Source organism: Macaca fascicularis, chromosome 5 (assembly GCF_037993035.2).
Source record: "Macaca fascicularis isolate 582-1 chromosome 5, T2T-MFA8v1.1".
Lineage (NCBI taxonomy): Eukaryota > Metazoa > Chordata > Mammalia > Primates > Cercopithecidae > Macaca > Macaca fascicularis.
In genome coordinates this window covers 24,226,287-24,248,864 of record NC_088379.1, presented here as the reverse complement: position 1 = coordinate 24,248,864, position 22,578 = coordinate 24,226,287, and the positions used below count along the sequence as shown (strand labels likewise).

The following is a 22,578-nucleotide window of genomic DNA, read 5'->3' as shown; positions in this document are numbered from 1 at the left end:
TTAAAATGTAGTAATATTAATAGGAGAGCATTTAGGAGCTTAACATGTAGAATATTATAGAATTTAGCATATTGTGCTTTAAGATATTTAAAACATTTGCTTATTGGTTTACTTATAACCCTTTACACAGAGTAAATATATTATAAATATTTGTTGATGGATGTGAACTTGCTTCAAATTTTTTTATATCTAATTACTCCCATACTAGTGATATAAGATTTAATTACTTTAGTGTTATCTTCATAGTCTAAAAATAGTATCCTAATACTACCTACGGTTCAAACGGAATTCTAGTGGCATTAGCAAGTGATTGATAGAACTGGTAAAAACTAATTTGTTAAAGTATTAGAAGTTGAACATTGGGCAAATTCACTTTTTAATAGCCATGTATGCATCAGTAAGTTTAAAAGCACCCCCTCTAGGGGTGTTGCTTAGGAAACATTTTCTCTTTTTTCAGAAATAGCTAACCTGAGTATAAATTAAGTACTCATCGGGTTCAGCTTATTCACAGATGTGACCACATTGGTATTTAATGTGGCTGCCAAAGTAGATAGAATAATATTTTAAATTGTTTTCACCACTGAAATATGTAAACTGGAAAAAATTTTGCTTCATGAATATATGCTTGAGGATAAATGAAGGATGGGTGTGGGTTATGTTGTTGTTAGGTGGTTTGTAGGGGGTAGGGCTCTGTAAAAGGCATTTCCTGCCTATGAGGTTTGTTTGTGCCTTTGGGAGTTTGATGAATTTCAGAGTAAATTGGAAAGACGGAGGCCATTTAAGACTTTGGTGAATAATATAAGTGAAGAAAAATCAGCATTTAATATCTAAATGAAAATATGTGACTGCTTTAAAAAAATAGCATTTAAATTAGTAACCTAATTACTTTATAGGAGACGAAAATGTATGGATGAAACCCAGGAATTCTCCTCTTTATTAACCCTGGTGTGTTACTAAAAAATTATGAATTGTTCTGATTGCTGGAAAAACTGTTGATTGGTTCCATTTGATTATCTTCTTGTTTCACCTTTTGTAGTATGGGAATATTGGGTTAAGAAGGAGGGACGAGGGCCGGATATAATCCTAGCACTTTGGGAGGCTAAGGCAGGTGGATCACCTGAGGTCAGGAGTTCGAGACCAGCCTGACCAACATTGGGAAGCTGGCGCAATCTTGGCTCACTGCAACCTCCGCCTCCCGGACTCAAGTGAATCTCATGCCTCAGCCTCCTGAGTAGCTGGGATTACAGGCTGACACCACCATGCCTGGCTAATTTTGTATTTTCAGTAGATAAGGGGTTTCACCATGTTGGCCAGGCTGGTCTTGAACTCCTAACCTCAAGTGATCCACCGGCCTCAGCCTCCCAAAAATGCTGGGATTACAGGCGTGAGCCACCACATTCAGCCCAGGATATTTTTATATGTCTAAGGAAAGATGCTTTTTTGTTTGTTTCTGGAAATAATGCCATTTGTCTCCTTAAATATTTCTCTATACTTTAAATAACAAAAGAGAAAGGCTTATCTCATGTAACAGTAACGTTTATTAATAGCTTCATTAAGTATGGCCACTGTAGATGTTAACTTTTTGAATATAAAAGGAATGAATTTATTTTAGTGATCTAAGATTTTTGTAATTCCAACATTCTGAGAATTAATATTACAAAGTATCCTAAAATTTAAAAATGATTATTCAAAAATTTTAGGTGAGAATATAAAATATATGTACTGGGTTGACAGAAGTGAAACTGTTTGTGGTCTTAAGTAGTCTCATTAATAATTCATAAACCTGATAGGAGTTTTCCTCTTAATCTTTACCTAACAAAAGATGGAGTTAATCATCTGTGTGCTTCAGACATGAAAAAATTCCTCTGGGACTCAGTGTGGGATCAGGGTATCTTGGCCTTTGAGGTTGGAGAAGTGTCATTTCTTGCTGTCTCTGCTTGGGCACTCTGTTAGCCCCTGGCTGTTTGGTGTATTCTTAGAGTTTATATGTTTTGTCTGTGATTAGAGGAGCTCAGTGCAAATGGGTTTGTTTAGCTGCAGTTGTAGTTGGGCAGATACTGATTTCAACACTTTTTAAAGGTCTTGTGAGGAGAAGAAAGTAAAATTTTAGGTCAAGTAGTTGCCAACTTAATATTTACTTGTAACTGTTAAACTGCCACTTATATACATGTGACATTTGATACTTGTAAAATATATTTTTATTATATTTTCTACTATTGAATATATTTTATTTTTCAGAGTGGGACAATTTTTAGTTTTAGTTGCCTTTTTTTTGTTTTTGTTTTTGTTTTGTTACCCAGGCTGGTGTTGACCTCCTGGGCTCAAGCTTGGACTGTAGGAGTTGCTGTATTCTTTTAATTGAAGTAAGGGAATTGTTCACTTTAATGTTGTGTGATTTAAAGGAAATACATTTATAAACTACCTTTTCCTAAATAACTTGTGTACTAAAGTCTGGCACATTTTTCTTGGTGTTGGGGCAACGGTGGTGAAGAAGACAAAGTCCTTGTGGTCAAGGAGTTTTTCCCCTGTAATATATAGTAATAGGCAATACTGATTTAAGCAAATACATGAGATAATTTCAGATTGTGGCACGTATAGTGAAGGAACCAAAATAGGTAATATGTTGGAAGGAGATTGGGATTGGGAAGAAGATTGGCAGAGTTGGAAAGCTGCTTTAATAGGGAAGTTAACAAAGGCGGGTGTCTTTAGCATTTGACAAGAGGGACCACTTGGGGAATGATCTAGGAAATTCAGGGAAAGCAAGCACAAAGATTTGAACACTAGAATGATTGGAAAGGAGGCTAATGTGACTGGTGTGTAGTGACTAGGGGAAATGATAGTCACTAGGTTGAGTATATTGGCTGGGTCACATTATGTGGGGCCTTAGAAATGAAGAGTGTGGTTTTCTAATAGTTACTGGAGGAAGTCGTCAGGGGAGAGGCATGAACTGGTATGCTTTTGAAAGACCTCTCTAGTCTCTGAGTGTAGAACCGATTATAGAACGGTGGAGAACAGGCAGACAAATCATTTAGGATCTATTGCTGTGTCCAGGGAAGAGGTTGATAGCTACGAGTTCCAGAGTGGTAGATCTGGAAGTTCTGAGAAGAAGATGGATTTGTGATAGATACATACTAGTGAAGGGAGAAAGTGTGCTGGTTCTTTGCCTTTACTAAAATCCTGTGGCTTCTGATAGTTGTGGCAGCTTTGAATTTCACTGTGTTGTGGCAAAGGAGAGAATTGGTGTTAAGGCACATGGGTGGGTTCATTTACAATGTAGACTTCATACCAATCAGATTTTTGTCTTATTAAATCTGGCAGTAGATATTTGATTTGTTTTAAATGTGACATTTTATTGTTGCAGGAAATGTTTTCATATTTGTCCAACCAAATAAAGAAGTTGTCAGAAGCCTACAATGAAAGACTGTTGCATACACCTCACAATCCCATATCTTTAGGTAATTTCTTTTTTCCTAAAGAAAAACAAATACTTATGATCCATCTCTAGGAGGAAGCTGGTACTTCTAGAAAGAGAGAAAACTCTTTCTAGTTATAATGATATTTCTAAATTCATCACAGTATTTTAATTTGTAAATTGAAAAAGTTTAGTTAGGCTTTTGAAATATTTTAATATATTTCTAAGATAAAGCCTATACACTGAGAGAATCAGAGTCAATATTAAGTATTATAATGAAAATGCAGAAAATAATACTTAAAGTCCTGTTTCTAACCAGTACTCTATTTATAAATAATTAAAGCTTTCTCCAGGTCGGGTGTGCCTGTAATCTTAGCACTTTGGGAGGCTGAGGCGGGAGATCACTTAAGCTCAGGAGCTCAGAACCAGCCTGGGCGACATAGTGAGACCTTGTCTCTATTATTTAAACCAAACAAATAAACAAAACTTTCTCCAGTTAACAGAACCCCAACATACCAGAAATTAAATCTTATGTTGTTTTTAATGTCATTATTGCTTGTTTTCTTTAGCCTATGGATGTTAAAGAAATTTGTATTTATGGTATTTTCATTTGTGTATATAAGGACTATGTTTTTGTCATGTAATATAGGGGTTACTAAAAACAATAATGTGAATATTGACTTTTATGAACTTAATTATCTTTTAAGCTTCATAATTACCCCCTTTTAAATTGTGAATATATGTAATATAATGTTTCATATTTCACAGATATCTGAAGAAAGGAAAGTGAATCATTTGTAGCCGAAGCCTTTTTTAGGAATGGGCTTCTGTGGAATACCATTTGAACACCAATATATAATAAAAACCACCCCAATTAGTCCTTTGCTGATTTATGATCTATGTAGATGTTATAGAAGGTGATATTGTGTAGCTTGAATTCTGAATCTTCCATGTCCTAGCCTCTGACCTCCTTTTCCCTCACATGCAAAATTGTTTAATGATTGGTTGAGATTGTTTGTGAAGCATGTAGTATGGTGAGTCCTTAGTAAATGGTAGCTACGAGTGGTGCTATGTATGCAATCCAGTTTACCCACACAGCCTTAGAACGATCAATTCCATTTCTATATGCAGAATTTGATCTTACTTAGTTTTGTATATGTACTGAAATATATCCCACATTTTTTAAAAACTTTACAAGTTTTTAAAACTTGGTTGAATTTGAATAAACAGCCATACTGATCGTGTTATTGTTCCATCTCTTTAGTTGGAAAAATTTACTCTCCTGAAGGATGATATGGAAATTCTGTTTCGTATTCTGAGATGTTAATTTACATTAAAATATTTTTGTCTGATATATAAAGAAATCCCTATGATTTATTAAGTACGTTACAGTGAAATTGTGCCACTTGACAATGAATCAAAAGTAATGTCTTCATCATTATTATTGTTATTATTTGAATTATTTTTATGCCAGTAAACCAGCGCTTATTAGGGTACTTTTTTCTTTTTCAGCTATGACACTTAAAACACTAGATGAACACCATGACGAAGCTGTCACTCAGCTCGGCTCGATGCTTTTTACCAGACAGGTTTCTGGAGCCAGGTAAGTATGTTTAAAATAGATGTGGGTTTCTTTGGCTTTTCAAAGTTAACTCCAATAAAATACCTTTCCTCAACAATAGTCCCCCAAGTATATGCTGAACTATACCTGCGAATTTATCATGGAGTAAAGAATGATGAGTTAGAGAATCTGTAAGGCTACTGTATGCCCACCTGTTGACTGCTTATGCCTGAAATAGTCACAAAAAGACATGAATCTTGTTTTCATAGATGTACAGAAACAAAGTTTTATTACCTCTCTATATAGATATTTTGTCTTTATTTCCTTTGTTAGATGATCTTCGGCGTGTCACATTATGGTATTAGAAATAAACCATCTTCATCACTAAATTGAAGTGAAAGTGTTGTTAAGGAAAAGCCTTCTTCCTAAACTAAAAAAAAAAAAAGAGTGTGCAATCCTTGCCTATGTAAGAGAAAATTGTACTTTTTCCTCTTCTGTATACATGGCCTGAAAAATGAATCTCGTTTTTCATTTTAGATTTGATGAGGTCAGAGAAAAATGACTTGAAAATATCTTGCTGTAAATACTTTACATGCTTCTATTAAAGAATTTTTCTGTAGCTACCAGAGGATAGAGATTTTATATCACAGTACAACTTTTTAAAAGTAAAATCTTAGATTAATTTACTTTTTACCTTGATGAACTCTTACCTATATACAATATAGTTTTGACACTTCTAAAATGGATTTCTTGACATTGCTTTTAGTATTGCCACTATTTGTCTTTATGTTTAAGTTGAGCCTCATTGACTTCTTTAAAACATAGCTAAATGATTAGAGTATTAGAAATCTGCTTATATCTAACATGCCAGTGAAATCGAGCTTTAAAAATGCAGGTGCCTTTGCTGAATATTACTGTTTGCTGACCACCACCCCACTATAAACAGTTACATAACTTCTTCTGTATCTTGGCTTTAAAACTATCCGTTGCATAGCACTGATCAGATAGTTAGACTCTTAGTTTGTTGATTATTTGAGGTAACACGACAATTACAGTGGTTTGACTTGCAAATTTCAATATTTCAGTGAAGGGTGTATATATGAAGTCATATTCCAGATTTGACACAAAACCAAATCATTTTCTTTTTACTTCTTTAAAGAAGATGTAGAGGTGTTTAAGATTCCTAGAGCTTCAGGTAAAGAGAAAAATATACTGGCAAAAGTAAAATAAAAAGAGATTCCTAGAGCTTATAGGTCTTTAATAGGAGATAAGTAAACGATAATCAGATAAGTAAACGGTAGGCAGGACTTTTCTATGTAAAAAAGCAGTGTGTTATAGAATTTCATTTTAAAGTTGATACAGTCTATTTTCGTAGGCCATGATTTATTCCTGTTTTAAACTTCTTAATAAGTGGATGTAAGACTTTGTAACACATATCTTTTGTTTATGGGTGACATTGTGTTACCATTACCAGACATATTAAATTGGTAAATCTTTCTTCTTTCAGGGTTGTGCCTCTTGGGTCTGTGCAAACTGTGAGTGGCTATACTTTCAGAGGCTTTATGTCACATACAAATAATTACCCTTGTGCTTACCTAAATGCTGCATCAGCCATCGGAATGAAGATGCAGGATGTGGACCTGTTCATAAAGAGACTTGACAAGTGTTTAAAGGCAGTAAGAAAAGAACAAAGTAAAGAGAGTGATGACAATTATGACAAAACTGAAGATGTGGATATTGAAGAAATGGCTTTAAAACCAGATAATGTCCTTCTTGACACATACCAGGATGCTTCTTCATGACATGCGAAGGGTTTCTTCTTGATCTTTGCAAATACACGTGCAAAGGTGTATTTGAAAGAAATGATAAAGGCTGTAGTACAAGCAAGCAGTTTAAAGATAAGACTTGAGATTTTTGAATTGAGAATTTCATGGAGAATATTCAGTCAAGGAGTAGACTGTGGTCTGAACTAACCATTGATGATTGTTAAGTTTCCCATTCTTAGACTGCATCAATCCTTGTGATCCTTAACAGGTTATAATATACAGCTAGCATTTTTCTAATTGTTAAAATATCTGTTAATTAAGCATCATGACTCAGATAATTTTTACTAGTGTAACGACAGTAAAATTACCTTCAATTCTCTTTGAAATGTAGAGTGCTTCCTCCTAACCATTCTTTACCTTTTCTGATCACACAGAATTGAGAAAGATTCCTTATGCCACTAGTTACTAGTTGTTTGTTGAGATGTGTAAGTCACAGTGTGCCTGTAAAATGGACATTCCCCAGGGAAGCAGAGTCAAGGTATAAACTTCCATTTTGACCCAAAAGCAATGGCTCTCAACTGGGGTTGATTCGCTTATCTGAACAGCATCTGCAGCCATTTTTGGTTGTCACAACTGGTGGGATGCTGTTAATATCTAGAGGATAGAGGCCAGGGTGCTGCTCAACATTCTACAATGCACCGGACAACTCTCCACAACAAAGAATTACCCAGCCCAAAATGTCATTAGTGCTGAGGCTGAGAAATACACCTCTAAAGTAGATAAACTCCTTGAGTAAAGAGAAGGTTACCATAGCAACTTTCAGTAGTACTTCAAAGAAGATAGCTTTATAAATGTCATCAAACTATACTATATGGAGAATCTTAAGTGATAACCAGGGTCACAGGTTCCAAGCATGTCATTATAAATTGTTTTATATGGCACTGGTGCATTTTTCCTTTTGGGTAAGGGAAAACATTATTCCACTTACTGTTTTTGCTTTAAGCAACCTGCATATATTGGTTAGTTTGTTCAGATGTTGTGCACAGACATCATCAAAATTAGCTAACATGAGTATTTTTGAACATATGTTTGCTAGGAAGGTAAAAATCACATAGTATAATAAACAGGTGTGTTCCCCCCTCCTTGCCCATGTGCTCATTTTTCTGAGTCTGAAATTCCAGACATACTGGCTTTAACAATAATTCTGTTGTTAATTTAAGAAATAGACTGATATGTCATAGCCTGAAGATTTACTGAAGCTTCTAAACATGCCACCATGCCAAAGCTATGTTTCTCAAAACCAGCTCTGTGGCTTCTGTTCCTAGAAGATGCTCATGGGGAGAAAGTGTTTACAAATAATTCTGGGAGCCGCCTTTGCAAACCTGCCTGTTGGCATATAGAAGGCTCTAAGAATTCCTTCACTAAATAACCAGTTTCAATATATCCTTATCCAACGAGAAACTCATTTTTTTAAAGTGAAATATTTGTTAACAGCCCATTGAACATACTTTTAAAAACACTATGGTAGAGAATGCTGTGTTGCCTTCTGGGCTGCATTTTTCTTATTGATTTGGCATTGTAACCTATGTATGAGAAAGAGATTTTCTGGTATTTTGGTGACATTGTACATTGTTCCGGACTGTAAACGTGAGCTCAGACAGACACCACTTCCTTTAATGTGTAAGGTAGACTCCTGTGGTCACTGGCTTGACCACCTTGGAAGTCAGTGACTATTTTGAGATGAAGTATTTAACTATGAATATCATAAAGGTTATTTTAAAATGTATTTATTTTATCTTTGGGGTTCAAACATTAAAAAAAATTTACATAGCTATAGTAACTCATTTCAAGGGAATAAATGCTGGATTAAAAGTGTAAATTTTTAATGAGAATTTAGGACTAAATTGCAGGACCCGTAAAACTGAAGAGTTGCAACCTCTAGATCCAAAAAAAGGGATGAAATGTTGTCGCAAATGTAAATTCTGGCAGCACGGCTTGCTGTACATGTAAGCCAAAATTGTTTTATAGAACAAGTGATCTATATTATTGTGATCATCACTTAGCTTAAGAAAGGCCGGAGCTGGGAGAGTAGCAAATGTTTTCTCATCTGCAGTGTATCAGCAGTTCTTGGGCTTCAGCTGCTGAATAGATAATAATTCTAATTGAAGATAAATTACATGAACTCACATGTGAATGATAGATATGTTACAACATTTCATTCCTGATGCAGAAAATCAGCTGTGGTTTTTATTATTAACCCTTTCTTTCTCAGTGGTTTTGGAATTCTAGCTCTATTCCTCCTGGCTTAAAATTTGACTCTGAGGGCATAAAATTCACAAGTTTTTGAAGAGTTCTGTCTATTCAGGCTTTCCTTTGTCCCCATCCTAGTGTCATTTTCACTCACTCCTATTTCCACACATAAGTATTAAAAAGGATGTGTTTATTATAATTTGCTAGTACTGATTGGTAAGCCTCATAATTGGCCTTTGTTATCTTTGTTCTGTGACGAAGGCAGTGGATGATACATTACCAGTCATTGCTGAAGATAACCTCTTCTATCTTTGCGACCCAACAATCCTTATTAAAACTATCAGGTAAAATATTGGAGTTAGGTTTGTAAAGTCATTGGGCTGTGGCAGCCTGCTTAGAAAAGAAAATTGTGTAACAGAATATTCTTTTGGTCACTACACAATGTGTTACTTATACATGGCAGGGAAAGGAATTTTAAATCAAACTCGCAGTTTGGTTCTTAGGTCCTCTGTTGATGAATTCTCGCTCTATCAGGGAATGATATGTGACGCCAGCCTTAGGAACCTGGTGTTCAACTGTAAATCTTTCTATTTAGCTTTTTGTATTAGTTGAATAAAGTTACAGATATGAATTATTGAATACAGTTCTGTTCAGCCAATAGGCACTTGATATACAGAATGGTAAATTTAAATATGAATTAAATTTTTCTATTATTATGATCACCACTTCACTGTGGTTCTGTGTCTTTAACCACCTCATAATAAGAACTGTTATTGAGGACTGGGCTACAGAATGTGCTTGTATTTTTAGACTACGTCTATGGCTTCCATAGATTTTAGTAAAATTTAAACAAAGATAATTTGTGTTTACTGCTGATGTTACTTTAATGTTGAGTTAGTAGTTCATCGTGAGAGTTATATTTCACAGAGGAAAATAACCAACAGCTGAAAACAACAACAGGAAAACTCTTGTGAGTCTGAGTCATACTCGGAGAAAGTTTTTGGAATACATACACATTTGGTGCATGTAAGAGTTGGGTTTCCTTTTCCCACTTTCTGAGATGTACTAACTTCTGCCAAACCCTTAAATGATTTTGTTATGTTTTACATTTTTGAGGCCAACCTTATTTTGTAACTGAAAGAAAGTCCAGTTTTGCATACACAGAAATTTGGTCATTTTAGAAGCCTCATAACCTGAATAGTTTGATAATAATTGAATATGCTATTAACAGCTTTTAAAAATAAGGTTCTATTAGTCAGTTTTTTCCTTGTCTGTCATATTATGTTGGTTAATGTCTCTTATGGCCAATCTTGGGAGACAGACCTAACACTCACTGCATCCTTTTGTGCCTTACTTTTTACTTTCCTTTTGCCTTTTTGGTATGTGCACATGTAAGATGGTAAGTTTAAGGCTAATGAATATATGTTTGTAATTTCCTACTCACTACTCTGCAGTTAAAGCTAAGGCCTTAGGCAAAATCTAGAAATGTTTATATTGTTTTGTTTTTTATCAAGTGGTGTCAACTTGAGAAATACAAAGAAAAGCTATGCTTAACTGTATAATTGTGGGGGATTTTAGCCATGAGAATATGAAGCTGATGTCAGCCTGCTAACCTGTTTTACCAAAAGGAAAAGATGTTTCCAAAAATGTTTTCGGTGTAGACTGTTTAAAGATAAAAATAAATTATATAATTTGTTACATGAAATAAATTTTTAATAAGTCACTGACAGTACATTATTTTACCTAATCATTACGATAGATAAAATCTGAAAGTACAAATAACTGACACTAAATTACTTGCCCGTTTTTGATTCAGTCATCAGTATCAGCTTGTCTAGAAATCAGCAAGAAAAGTCATACCTTAATGAGAAGCATGAGTCATGGCTGGGGGTTAAATTAAAAAAAAAAAAAAAAGAGACGATATTCCTGCAACCATTTTGCAAAGGATCTATTGACTGTAGAAAGTACTTAGAAGCATTTAATCTTTTCTAAAAGAAACACTGTCCTTTATTTGAAAGTAGATTAATATCACTTTCTCCTTTAGATTTCACATCTAAATTGTGCTATTTGAATTTTGCAGATAGTGGCCTTTGATTTGGAATTTGATCTCTGCACTAGCACTTATTAACCATGTGAGGTCACATATTCAGCCTCTTTGAGTCTCAGTCTCATCAAATATAAAATAGATACAACCTTATAGGAGTGAAGATTAAATGAGATAATATATGGCAACGTAATTAACTCAGTATCTATGCATAAAGTACTTACTGTTAATAACTGCTATTATGCTCCATAAAAAGCTATACTGTCCTAAGTTGTACTATATTTAAATTTAAATGTATTCATTATTGTGTAGTTTATTCAGTAGAACTTTTTTCGAAGGGAATCATCAATGAATTTTGTCCATTTGCCAGTGGAAATTAAGTTAAAAGTATTCAGTTGATTTTAGATGACCGTTATTTTTTATTTTCAGGGTTTTTCTATTTTGGCTTTTATAGATTTCCTTTTGTTTTGCATTTTTGAGAAGTTTTTTAAACCCGTATTTAAAGTGCATTGACTAATTACCTGAAATTTCAGATCACAACCCAGGAAAGATATACCGAAGAAGTTCACATCACAATCCTTCCATAATGATTATATTATCTGACCAAAATGTATGGTATAATAGGCATATCTACAGGCACGGCAAATGTTCAGTATATATAGCCCTATTCTTACGTGACTTTATAGTAGAATGGCTGATCATGGCTCCCAAATGGATATCTTTAGCAGACTTCTTTCCTGAACCCCGCACTTGTATGCAACTGCCTAGTCAACATCTTTTGCGTGTCTGATGGACATCTCAACCTCCACATGCCACAGGGTTATTCCTTGATCTTCTCCCCTAAAAATCTGTTCACCCACAGCCTTCCTCACCTCAGATCACACTTCTCTTCAGTTGATTAGGCCAGAAACCTTGGAGTTATCCTCCACTTTTCTCTCTCACATCCTACGCCAAATCCATCAAGAGATCATGTTATATCTATTTACTGATTTACACAGAATCAAGCCATTTCCCCCCTACTCTGTAACCAACCAGTTCTGAACTCCCAGTCTGGATTATGACAGTACCGTTGGTTCCCCTGGTTCTTCCCATGTCCCTTTACCATCTGTTCTCACAGCCAGAGTGATCCTCTGGAAACATAGGTCCTGTCACTTGTCTGTTCAAACTCCTGCAGTAGCTCCCATGTCACTCAGAGAATAAGCCCAAGGCCTTGCTGTGTCCCGTAAGGCCCCACAGCACTGGCCATAGTAACCATTCCCCCTTTATCTTTCTGAACCGACTCTTCATCCTTGCCCACTCCATTCCAACCAAACTGGCCATCTTGCTGTTCCTCAGACACTCCAGGCATGCTTTGCCTTAGAGCCTTGGCTCAAGCTAGTTCCTCTGCCTGAAACGTCTCTTAACCCAGATGCTTGGCTAACTCAATTCCTTCATACTGTTTACCAGAGTTCTCCCTTTTCAATGAGCTCTACTTCGACTACCCTTTTTAATACTGTAGCTGTCTCCCCCTCCCCCTACTCCCACTTACCATTGTGTAAAAATGGTCTTAAAATTGAGGGTGGGGCCCGTAAGAATCATCTGGAGTTGTTAAAATGCAGATTCAAATTCACTAGGTCTAGGGTGGGGCAGCATCTCTAGCAAATCCCTAGGGCCTGCCCACACTGCTGGCCCATGAGCACACTGAGGAGCAGAGGTCCGACATAGCGTGTCATCTCCGTACTTACTATGTTGTACTGTTTGTCTCCCTCTCTGGCTATAGCATAAACGCCACTGAAGCAGAATCTTTGTTTTGTTCACTCATGTATCCCAAGCACCTAAACAGCACCTGGAACGTGACAGACCCTCAAATATTTATTGCATGAATGATTCAATAGGTATTATTAAATATTCATGTAACTATGTATGAAATCTCATCGTGTCTGATTGAAACTACTCAGTGGTTTTCCATCTCTCCTAGAATAGAGCTCTACAAATTTTACTTGGGTGGTAGACACAAAGAGGTTCTGTTCAGATCTTGCACAGAAAGACTCCTACCCAGTTGCAAGGAGTGTGCTTAGCTGACAGCCTCCCTGCTATCAGCACCTTCAAGGTTAGCTCAAGCCTGTGTTTGAGCCAAAGTCATGGCCTTCAGCCAGTTTCTGAGCAAGGCCCAGATACAAAGACCGAGCCATTTCCACCGAGTGCAGCTCTGGAACTCCCTGCTGGACTGGCAGACACTTGGTTGGGTCTGCTTCACAGTCCGAGGGCTCCCCCTGCCCTGGCCTGCTTCCCCTCTTTTCTTTTTCAGGTGTTACTCCCCAACAAACCTTTTGCGGTCCTAACTTCGCCTCAGTATGTACCTCCCAGAGAATCCAGCCTTCGATACCCGTGGCCAACAGAATGATCTACACTCTTCTGCACACCTTTCTACTCATTCTTCTCTCCCTTGCTCTAAACGTGTCTGCTAAACCCGATTGCACCCACTTGGTACTATTCCAGTGACACCAATCCTCAGTAAGGATCATTAGCCTCATGAATCTTTTCTGTGTTGGCTATCACAGATTATGCCATTGTTTTCATCTGGCTTTTTTTTTTTTTTTTTTTTTTTAGCTATTTTATGATTTTAAACACTACTATTTTGAGGAATGGTTCATGACTTAATGATTTAGCACACCTTTGGTAAGTGGTCATATGCCGTGAGAAGGTGAATCCGTTGTTCAGTGACCACCCTTCAGGAAGAGGTTTCTCCTGGGCACTACAGTGATCACAAAGTGAGAGGCCAGACTTCAACCCTGGCTCTGCCACTTAGTGGCCGAGTGATCTTGCATAAGTTACTTTTGACTCATCAGTAAAATGGGGTAATATCTCACAGGATTGAAATAAAGATCAAATGGAAGAATCTATCGTATATAAAGTACTTAGCAAAAAGTCTCATATATAGCAAGTGGTCTGATAGTAGCTGTTATTAAATGAATCTTACTTAAAATTATTAAATGGTTGTTAAAAAAAAAAAAAAAAAAAACTGGGAAAGATCTTCAATAAAATAGCACCAGAAACAGTCTTTGGAAAATGTAGTTGTGTTTGTTGGCCTGATCTTTATTAAATCCTGTTCTGATAAAGAAAGAAAATTGAGGCTGGAACTCTCTTCAGAGCGCTTGGCTTCAGTGGCGTTTTTGGAGGTTCCCTCCTCTTTGCTCCTGCCTGACTTGCACTGTTGGATTCATTTCTTTGTCTTAAGGCTTTTTCTCCTGTTAAATGCAGATGCCTCTGGAAATAGATAACTGCTATTTATCCTTATTAGTTGGTGACATCTTACTTTGGATGTATTTATCAGATGTTTCCTTAAGAGTGGGCTTTTTGTTAAAAAACAAACACTTTTTATTATAGAAACTTTCAAGCATATGCCAAAAAATGTGATGACGCCTAGTAGCCATTAATCAGCTTGGGCACATACCAAGTCCAATTTTGTTTCACCTACAGCACCAGCCAGTCCTCCCCTCTATCGCTTCAAGCAAGTCTCATCATTTCTGGGTGTAGCTCACATTTCAATACATGTCACCAAAGGAAAGGACTAATTTTTGTTTTTTAAGTCACAATACCATTATCACACCTGAAAAATTTAACAATAATGTCTTGATGTCATAAAATACGCTGTCAGTTTCATTTCTGTAACGACCTTTCTTTTACCCTTTAGTCAGGATCCAAATAAGATCACCTAAGGGTAGATTTTAGTGGAAAAAGGGTAAGAGGAGGGAATCAGGAAGCATTAGGAACCAGTGGCAATTAGAGAAGTGCAGAGAGGGGAGATTGAAAGTACTTGAGACAGTGTTTGTTTGTTTTTAAACAGCTTTCCCCTGGGTTAATACTGGATTTACAGGAGATGTTTATACCTGCACGCAGGCTCCCAAAGATCTTTCAGGATGGTGGAGAAATTACAGTTCGACATGCTTCAAGTTTCGCTGGTTAGCATGAGAAATGGACTTGAGTACACACTGGTGTGTAATAATTCACTTTTAATGCCAACTTTCCCAACGTGAGGCTTTAAGTTAGAACCCCAAATAGGATTAGGTCTGTAATATGCTGGTGGTGGGGTGGTAATCGTTGTAGCTATATAGAGCTAACTTTTATTCTAAAATGGATTGAAGACAAAGCAAGCTATGCTGGGCTCCCACCAGCTAGGCTCAATGAGCCGAGAAGGCAGAGCGCCATCTCAAAACCAGCGTTCAGAGCAAACGGGGGCAGAGAGGCACCCCCGGGGTGGAGCAGAGGAGCTGACTGTGGTGCTCCTGGTGGAAGAGTCCATCTGATGCGCTTCATGGATCACATGAGAGAGACGAAGGAGCTTTCTGGGAGAACTTGGAGCTTCTGACCAGATCCGAAGCTGAGAGAGTTCTATTCCCACCCTCCCTCCAAAAAACTTGGTCATGAGCAATAAGTGGGTCCTTTACACCACAGTGGCAGAAGATACTTTTAGTTAGAAACCAAGCCAAACCTCACTTTGGAGACGTTAACCTGGAAATGTAAGATCCAGAGTCCCTAGGAATCCATTGGTCTAATGAAATTCCCCATTTTAGCTTTCCCAGGTAATAAAACATTCTAAGAAAGACAACCCAAAGCCACATAGCCCCTTCACGACAGCACTGAGGCAGGTTTCAGGCTGCAGCCAACCACAGGCCGATGACGGCCAAGGGCAGGTCTAAAGGAGGTAGAGAAACCTTTTGCAAGACAAAAAGTTGATCCAGAAAACGTTTTCCCCATTTTCGGATCAACTTTTCTTTTGTTTCCTTAGAAAATTCATCGATTTCTTCAGTTTCCAGTGCCTCTCTCACCACATCCAGTTGATGTGCTGTTCTGTCCTTGCCTGGTGACTCAGACCTTCCTGGAGTGGGAGAGGTGAGGGTGGTGGCCGGCAGGAGCTTTTGAACAGTAATCCCTGCTAACTTTTCTTGAAGGCCAGTAAAAACACTCATCAGTTTTTATCTTCTAATGAAAAGCAAATGGACCTTTTAACATTAGGAAATTCAGCATTTTTTGGGTTTGCATTTATGATCATTGTCTATTTTCCATTTATTACTATCTATTTGCAATAAGTGTATTTTAGGGCCAACTTGGTTTATGCTGTTCCCAGGGAAAAAAAAAGTAAAACCCACAACCAACCAAACTGCTTTATAGATCCATCCCCATGGAGCACAGAGCTTCCTAGGCATGAAATTGACTGACGCACACAGAGGCAGCAGGTGCGGGGCCACATGCCACTTGCCGCCTTTTTTTTAGTGTGTGTTTATAATCAGTAAATGGCTGTAGATGTTTAAATGGTTGCCTAATACTGATGGAGAGCGGATGCCATTATAACTTGAACTTGTATTGCCACGCAGATGGTGGAAATAAACATCCAATTCTGCACACAGTTTTGTTTGTTTCTCACTTTTAAAAGATCAGCTGAGTGTCAGGCATCCATGGTGCCAGCAGGGGGGCTGCGGCTGGGGGTGGGGAGCGATAGGAGAGCTGGGCTGCTGTCGAGTTCAGATTGGCTTTTGTGCTGACAGTCAAAAACAGCAGGCTCCGCTGTAAATGGGAGGGGGTTCATGGCAGCAGTGGACTCCACCCCGGAGTTACCAGGCAGCAGCTCCAAATATCCCTTCACACACAGTCAAAATGTGCCTCCACAAAACTTAGCTCTGGGGCTCTGCTGCCTCTCACCCTTCTCCATCGTAGGATTCCAGCCCTAACCGTGCCTGTGGGAACTCTTGCTACACCTTCTTTTCTTTCTCTCTTCTCTTTCTTAAACACCTCGAAAAATGGAGCTGGTTGGACACAGGGGTGACAACACCTGATTCGGTTTCACCCTCCTAGCTTCCCCATCTGTCCCTCGAATGCCCATTGGTCTCCTACATTTTGTGGGACCTTAGCAAATATTTCTTGAACAAATGATCAACCGATTTGTTCACACTCTAGAAATAACCAACAGGGTTTAATGATAGCCTAGTCCAGAAATATTTGTTTTAACAGATTTGGAATAATCAGAGAAATGAATCTCTGTGAAATTTTGCAAATCAGTGGGCAGAAAAGAGCAGAGTGAATCTGGGGACAGGGAAGTCTTCTTAGTACCTTAAAATTGCCTTGTGGGGGAAGCCCACACCTTGGGAAGAAGCCCAAACCTGTGAATGCCCTGCAAGCCATTTCTCTGGGACAGTGACACTGGCTCCAAATGTAAATGTTTAAGAGATGAATCCATGCTTCAGGGTCAAAGAATATGCTCCATCGGGGAGCAAGGGCACAGGGTTTATGACAAAGGCCATTCCCAACAGGCTTGGTCTGTTTTATTAATGAATCCTGCAAAAGCAAGGCAAACCCGCCCCCACCTCCTCCAGTTGGCTTCTTTCCTTCATACCAGCCCTCTTTCTCTCAATCAAATAATGCAGTGATCCTTCCCATTTCTGTAGAGTGCTTTCTGGATTACAAAATGCTTTCATGTACATTATTTTGTTTTCATCTTCTGACAGTTTTAGGAGCCAGGCAGGGCGTGATGATTATCCTTATTTTGCACTTAAGCCCCAGAGAAGTTTGGTGACTTCCATGGCTTGTCTTGTCTGGCGTCATTCCGAGGGTAAGGTCTGGAAACCCTGACGCTCACAGCTCTGATGCCAGTCTTGGCGCTTTCTTGGAACATTAAAACATGGGGTAGGAGCCTTTGCTTTAGAGCAGGAGTGGTCACCAAACTTTCTCTGTAAAGGGCCAGGCAGTAAATATTTTAGGCTTTGCTGGCCATACCATTTCCGTTGCAACTACTCGAAAGCAGCCACAATCTGTAAATGAATGGCCACAGCAGTGTCCCAATAAAGCTTTATTTATGGACACTGACATTTGAAATTCATATAATTTTCATGAGTCGTGAAATATTCTTCTTTGGTTGCTTTTTTTCCCCCCCAATCCCCTAAAAGTGTAAGAACTATTCTCAGCTCACGGGCCATGCAAAAATAGGCGGCTGGTTGGATCTCACTTGTGGGCTGTGGTTTGCCAACCCTCCTTTAGAGCTGGTTCTGCTGTTTATCAAGTGTGTAATCTTGGATAGGTTCCCTGCATAAACCTCAGTGTCCTCAGCTACAAGATGGGAAAAGGAAGGAGGAGTTCCTCCGTCAGGGACTGGGGGATGCCATGGAATAACTGTGAAGTGTTTAGCATGATACTTACGTAGATCGCTCTTGGGAGTGGGAGGTGTCATGATAAGATGATGCTGAGTCCCTTCAAGTTGTTTGTCCTCCTGAAATATACTGATGGGGGGCTTGTCACTGTATAACAACCTCAGCCTTTTTTGCACTTATTGCTAGTGAGAAGTTGAGGGAAAATCCAACCATGCCAACAGGACAGAAATACTTTTTTTTTTTAAACTAAAGAAAAGCCTTTTTTAAAAATAGCAACTTATCAAGGACAAGAAATGCCCAGACTAAATGAGAGCAGGCTGCACACTGGAACTGCTGACATGAAGCCAGGGCAAGGTGCTTCCCTACTCTGGCCTCAGTTTCCTCCTCTGTGGAGGAGGAAAAAATGAGAATTTTGGATTTGGTCCTCCCCCAGGTCAGTCCCCCTCTAACACTGTGTCATGCCAGGTGACAACCAAAATATCTAGATCCAGAATTCATGTCTGCAATGCTCTTGCTATTGCTAATAAGGCCCCTGCCACCAAGGGGAGATCACACGTTTTCTAGATGTCCTTTTTTACCTCCCCGCAGGGTCAGTGAGGCTTCCCTGTAGGTGAGGTCCTTGGGCAAGTCTACCTCTCTACACCTCAGTTTCCTCATCTGTGAAATGGGGATAATAACAATGGTCTCGACAGCACAGGGTTGAGGGGAAAACGAAATAGGATGCTAGGTGCAAAGCACATAGCATATGGGACAAGCACTCTGCCAAGGCCGATGAAGAACTCAGTGTTCTGCAGGTCATTGGTGCCCGCCTCCATGCTCAGGTCCTCAAGAGACCCGTGACGGTCTTCCCTTGATCTTGGCTTTTGTGTTGGTGATGGCGGTGAGGAATCATCTAGTAGCCAAGTAGAACCTTCTATTCCTGAGGACTAATGAGACTGTGAACTTTGCGCATCCTCCACTCCTAGCAGCCAGAAGATGCAGCCCAGGCCAGAGGTCATGGTCTGTGGGGCTCTGGTGGTCAGCAGAAGAGGCCAGGATAGAGCGAGGTGGACAATGACTGCGAGCACAGCAAGCTGCAGAGGAGCAGGATCCAGGTAGGAGCCAGAGTCTGTCCACTCAGCATGTGTGAACCTGGCCTAGATTTGCCCAAATCCGGCTCCATGCTCTCTCCTTTCAGAAGCAGAAGCTTGTGACTTGGCACCTGTTTCTGGAACCCACTATGGCCCAACCTTCTCAGAAGATTTTGCACCTTGAGCCAAAGAGGATGCAGGGCTCTTGGGACCCAAGAGGCTGAGTAGGGCTCCTGCCCTCCCTCTCCAGCCTGAAGTTTCCCATTCATCAGCTGGAACCTTCACACGTGCCCAGAGGACTGCTGACTCCCACTGACGGTGGCCACAAGGTGACAGCTTGTGTCCTGTGGGGGTAGATGGTGATAACCATCTGGTAACCAAGCAGATGAAGTCCTGGGGTGACGAAGTCCTAGGAAATAAAGAAGATTGGTCTTGTCCTTAGCCATCCTCACTCCCTTGGAGCAAGCCTCCAAAGTCCCCGCCCCAGCAGGCCCTGGGCATGGAAGGGATGACTGATGACTGTCATTGTCAAGGACGGGTAGGTCAAGGATGGAAGAGTGGCTCCTTCTGCCTTGCACTATCCCCCTCTCCTGAGCCAGCCTCCTTCCTGCCTTTTGACTCCCTCTCAGGCAGTAGTCACAGCCTTCTGGAGACGAAGCTGACACAAATCACAGGTCAGCTGGCCTGCAGGGCAGTGGGAACCCCCAGGGCATGGGTGGAAAGGGTGGAGGCTGGCTGGACCATTTATCTGTCTGTCTGAGATTTACTGAGCACTGGCCAGAGACTGCTCATTTCTTCTCAATATTTCCTTCTGTCCCTTAGAACCCTAACTTTAACTGGGAATAATGCTGCCCTTCCCAGGGGGAATAACACTGGCCTTCCCAGTAGGGTAAGCTTCCTAGCTGATGTAACCGTGCATTAAGGTTAGGCCAATGAGATGTAAACTGAATTATTGTATAGAACTGCTGGAAATTTTCCCTAAAAGAAACGTGGTATGCCTTTTTGCGCCTTTTTGTTCCTGACACAGAATTCAAATGTGATGGCTGGAGCTTAAGCAGCCATCATGGACCATGAAGTAGACACACTAAACCTGCTGCAGGAGCAAGGTGGAAGGAGTCCGGACCTCTGACGACGACAGCTTCACAAAACTTTTCCTGGGGTGTACACCTCCAGACACCTCTGGTTCCTGAGAGGCAGATAAACTGCTCCCTTTTAAAGCCACTGTTGTTTCGAGTTGATCCGTTACACATAGTCAGACCTGATCCAAACCCGAAAATAAAAGAAAAAGCAAAAAAACCTGATTCAAACTGATTCAAGTCCGTGCTGTGTGACAGACACTCTTTGAGGTTGTGGTGACCCAGCAGTGAGGATAGGATGGTCCCCAGCACAGTGGCCATGGTGCCTGCCCTGTACAGCCACATTCTAGTGGAGAGAAAGCTATATATGAGGAAACAGTAATTCTATGAAATAATCGGTGGCATGGAATAAAGAAAACAGGTGATACTGAGTGAGACACAGTTCTGAGACTGTCTCATGTATTAACTAATCTAATTTTCACATCAATTCTGTGAGGTGATATCATACCCATTTTACAGAGGAAAAAGGAAGCCCGGTGGGGGGGTAACATTGTGTGCGGAAGGACACACGCCAATGAGCAGAGGAAGCAGCATGTGACTCCCAGCACTCAACCTTCAGAGCTCACACTCCTAGCAGCTCCCCCAGCTGCTTCCATAGCAGGGGTAGAGCAAGGAACCACTTCTCAGGAACTATGGCCTGACCAGCGCTGGGCCCATTGACTCTGACCCAGTAGTCATTTTTTTTTTTTTTTTTTTTGAGACAGAGTCTGGCTCTGTTGCCCAGGCTGGAGAGAAGTGGCACAATCTCAGCTCACTGTAACCTCCGCCTCCCAGGTTCACGTGATTCTCCTGCCTCAGCCTCCCTAGTAGCTGGGACTACAGATGCATGACACCACGCCTGGCTAATTTTTGTATTTTTAGTAGAGACAGGGGGTTCACCACATTGGCCAGGCTGGTCTCAAACTCCTGACCTCAAGTGATCTGCCCGCCTTGGCCTCCCAAAGTGCTGGGATTACAAGCGTGAGCCACTGTGCCTGACCCTATCCAGTAGTCTTTATAACAACACTATTCCCTTCAGGTGTGACCTTTCGACCATGATGATCCTGGGACATGAGACTTAGTGGTAGCTGTCCCCAAGAGCACGCCTGGCAAGAGTACCAGCTGGAAACTGCATGACCTTTCTGGGATGAGACACACGGCCTTTCTTCCATTGCTTTTTATTGGTAACAAGTAAGTCACAAAGGCTGACCCAGTCTCAGGAGGAGGGGACACAGACTCCCGCCTTTCTCAAAGAATGTATAGGTTTGTTTAGAACCATCACATGAATCAGACATGTTCTCAGTGATGGTCACTGGGTAGGGAGGCCCCTAGGAAGCAACTGGAACACAGACATGGTAGCTGGAGCTCAAGCAACCATCTTGGACCACGAGGACTCCACGGACAGACACCAGGAGCCAACAGCACTGCACAGACAGTAGTGACTATGCACGGTGAGTGGAATCTCAACCTGATGTGGGTGAGTCCTAGGGGCTGGGAGCTGAGGAGGCCTTGTGTTTCTCTGGGCATCAATAGCAGTGGTCAGTGCTGGCTGGGTCTCCTCCCTGTCTATGAGGGCTCTGTGGGCTGCCGACCACTGCAGCAGCTGACTTGGGAAGCACCAAGGGGCTGGTCCAGGGCAGATACGCCCAGGCAGGTGGAGGTGTCTGCGTGGGGCAGGGCCGGCCCTGGAGCTGCACTGGCCCCTAGGTAGGCCAGGTCGAGTGAGCTGGTGGGATCCTCAGTGGATTGCTTCTAACCATTGACATCTTAGAGAGGGAGGTTTTGAAGTCAACTTCCCTTTATAGGAACCGGCCCAATTGCGGAACAGCTTTCTGGAGGGTCCCAAAAGTTGTGGAATTGCCTGAGGTCTGGGGAATATGGACCAGGGCAGGAGAAACTCAGGGACTTGCTCCAAAAGTCTTCCGATCTGTCCCACAGCCATCACCCCAACCACCACCTAGGAAACAGGAAACCACTCCCCCAAGAAGGGTCAACAGATGGCTCATGGAACAGCAAACATAGGAACACTTGCTGTTCAGTAAGGGCCTAGGCTTTTCCTGTAGTATCCTACGTTATCTCCTTTCACCTTCACAACAGCTCTGCAAGAGAATATCACTATTCACCTTCTACAGAGGAGGAGACTGAAATTCAGAAAGATGAAGTCATGTGCCTAAGATCACATGACAAGTGGCAGGGACAAGCCTGAAAGCCAAACCTGCCTGGCCGTGAATCTTACTTT

General features: G+C 40.4%; 1 protein-coding gene across 6 annotated transcripts in view; it reads left to right on the top strand.

Moving 5' to 3' along the window:
• The window catches only part of SEPSECS (Sep (O-phosphoserine) tRNA:Sec (selenocysteine) tRNA synthase), a 40,719-nt gene extending 30,007 nt beyond the window's left edge, over window positions 1-10,712 (top strand). For 2 of the 6 annotated variants that reach the window (XR_012434756.1, XM_005554601.5), the window contains 3 exons: window positions 3,362-3,455; window positions 4,925-5,015; window positions 6,481-10,712. Coding sequence is in view for 1 of the 6 variants with exons in the window: in XM_005554601.5 (XP_005554658.2) it covers window positions 3,362-3,455; window positions 4,925-5,015; window positions 6,481-6,775 (480 nt within the window). In the remaining 5 variants the exon portion in view is untranslated. Of the gene's footprint in view, window positions 1-3,361; window positions 3,456-4,924; window positions 5,016-5,306; window positions 5,440-6,480 lie in introns of those variants that run through there. The other 4 variants (XR_012434753.1, XR_012434757.1, XR_012434754.1 and 1 more) reach the window with 4 other exon arrangements.
• Window positions 10,713-22,578: the final 11,866 nt, after the last annotated feature.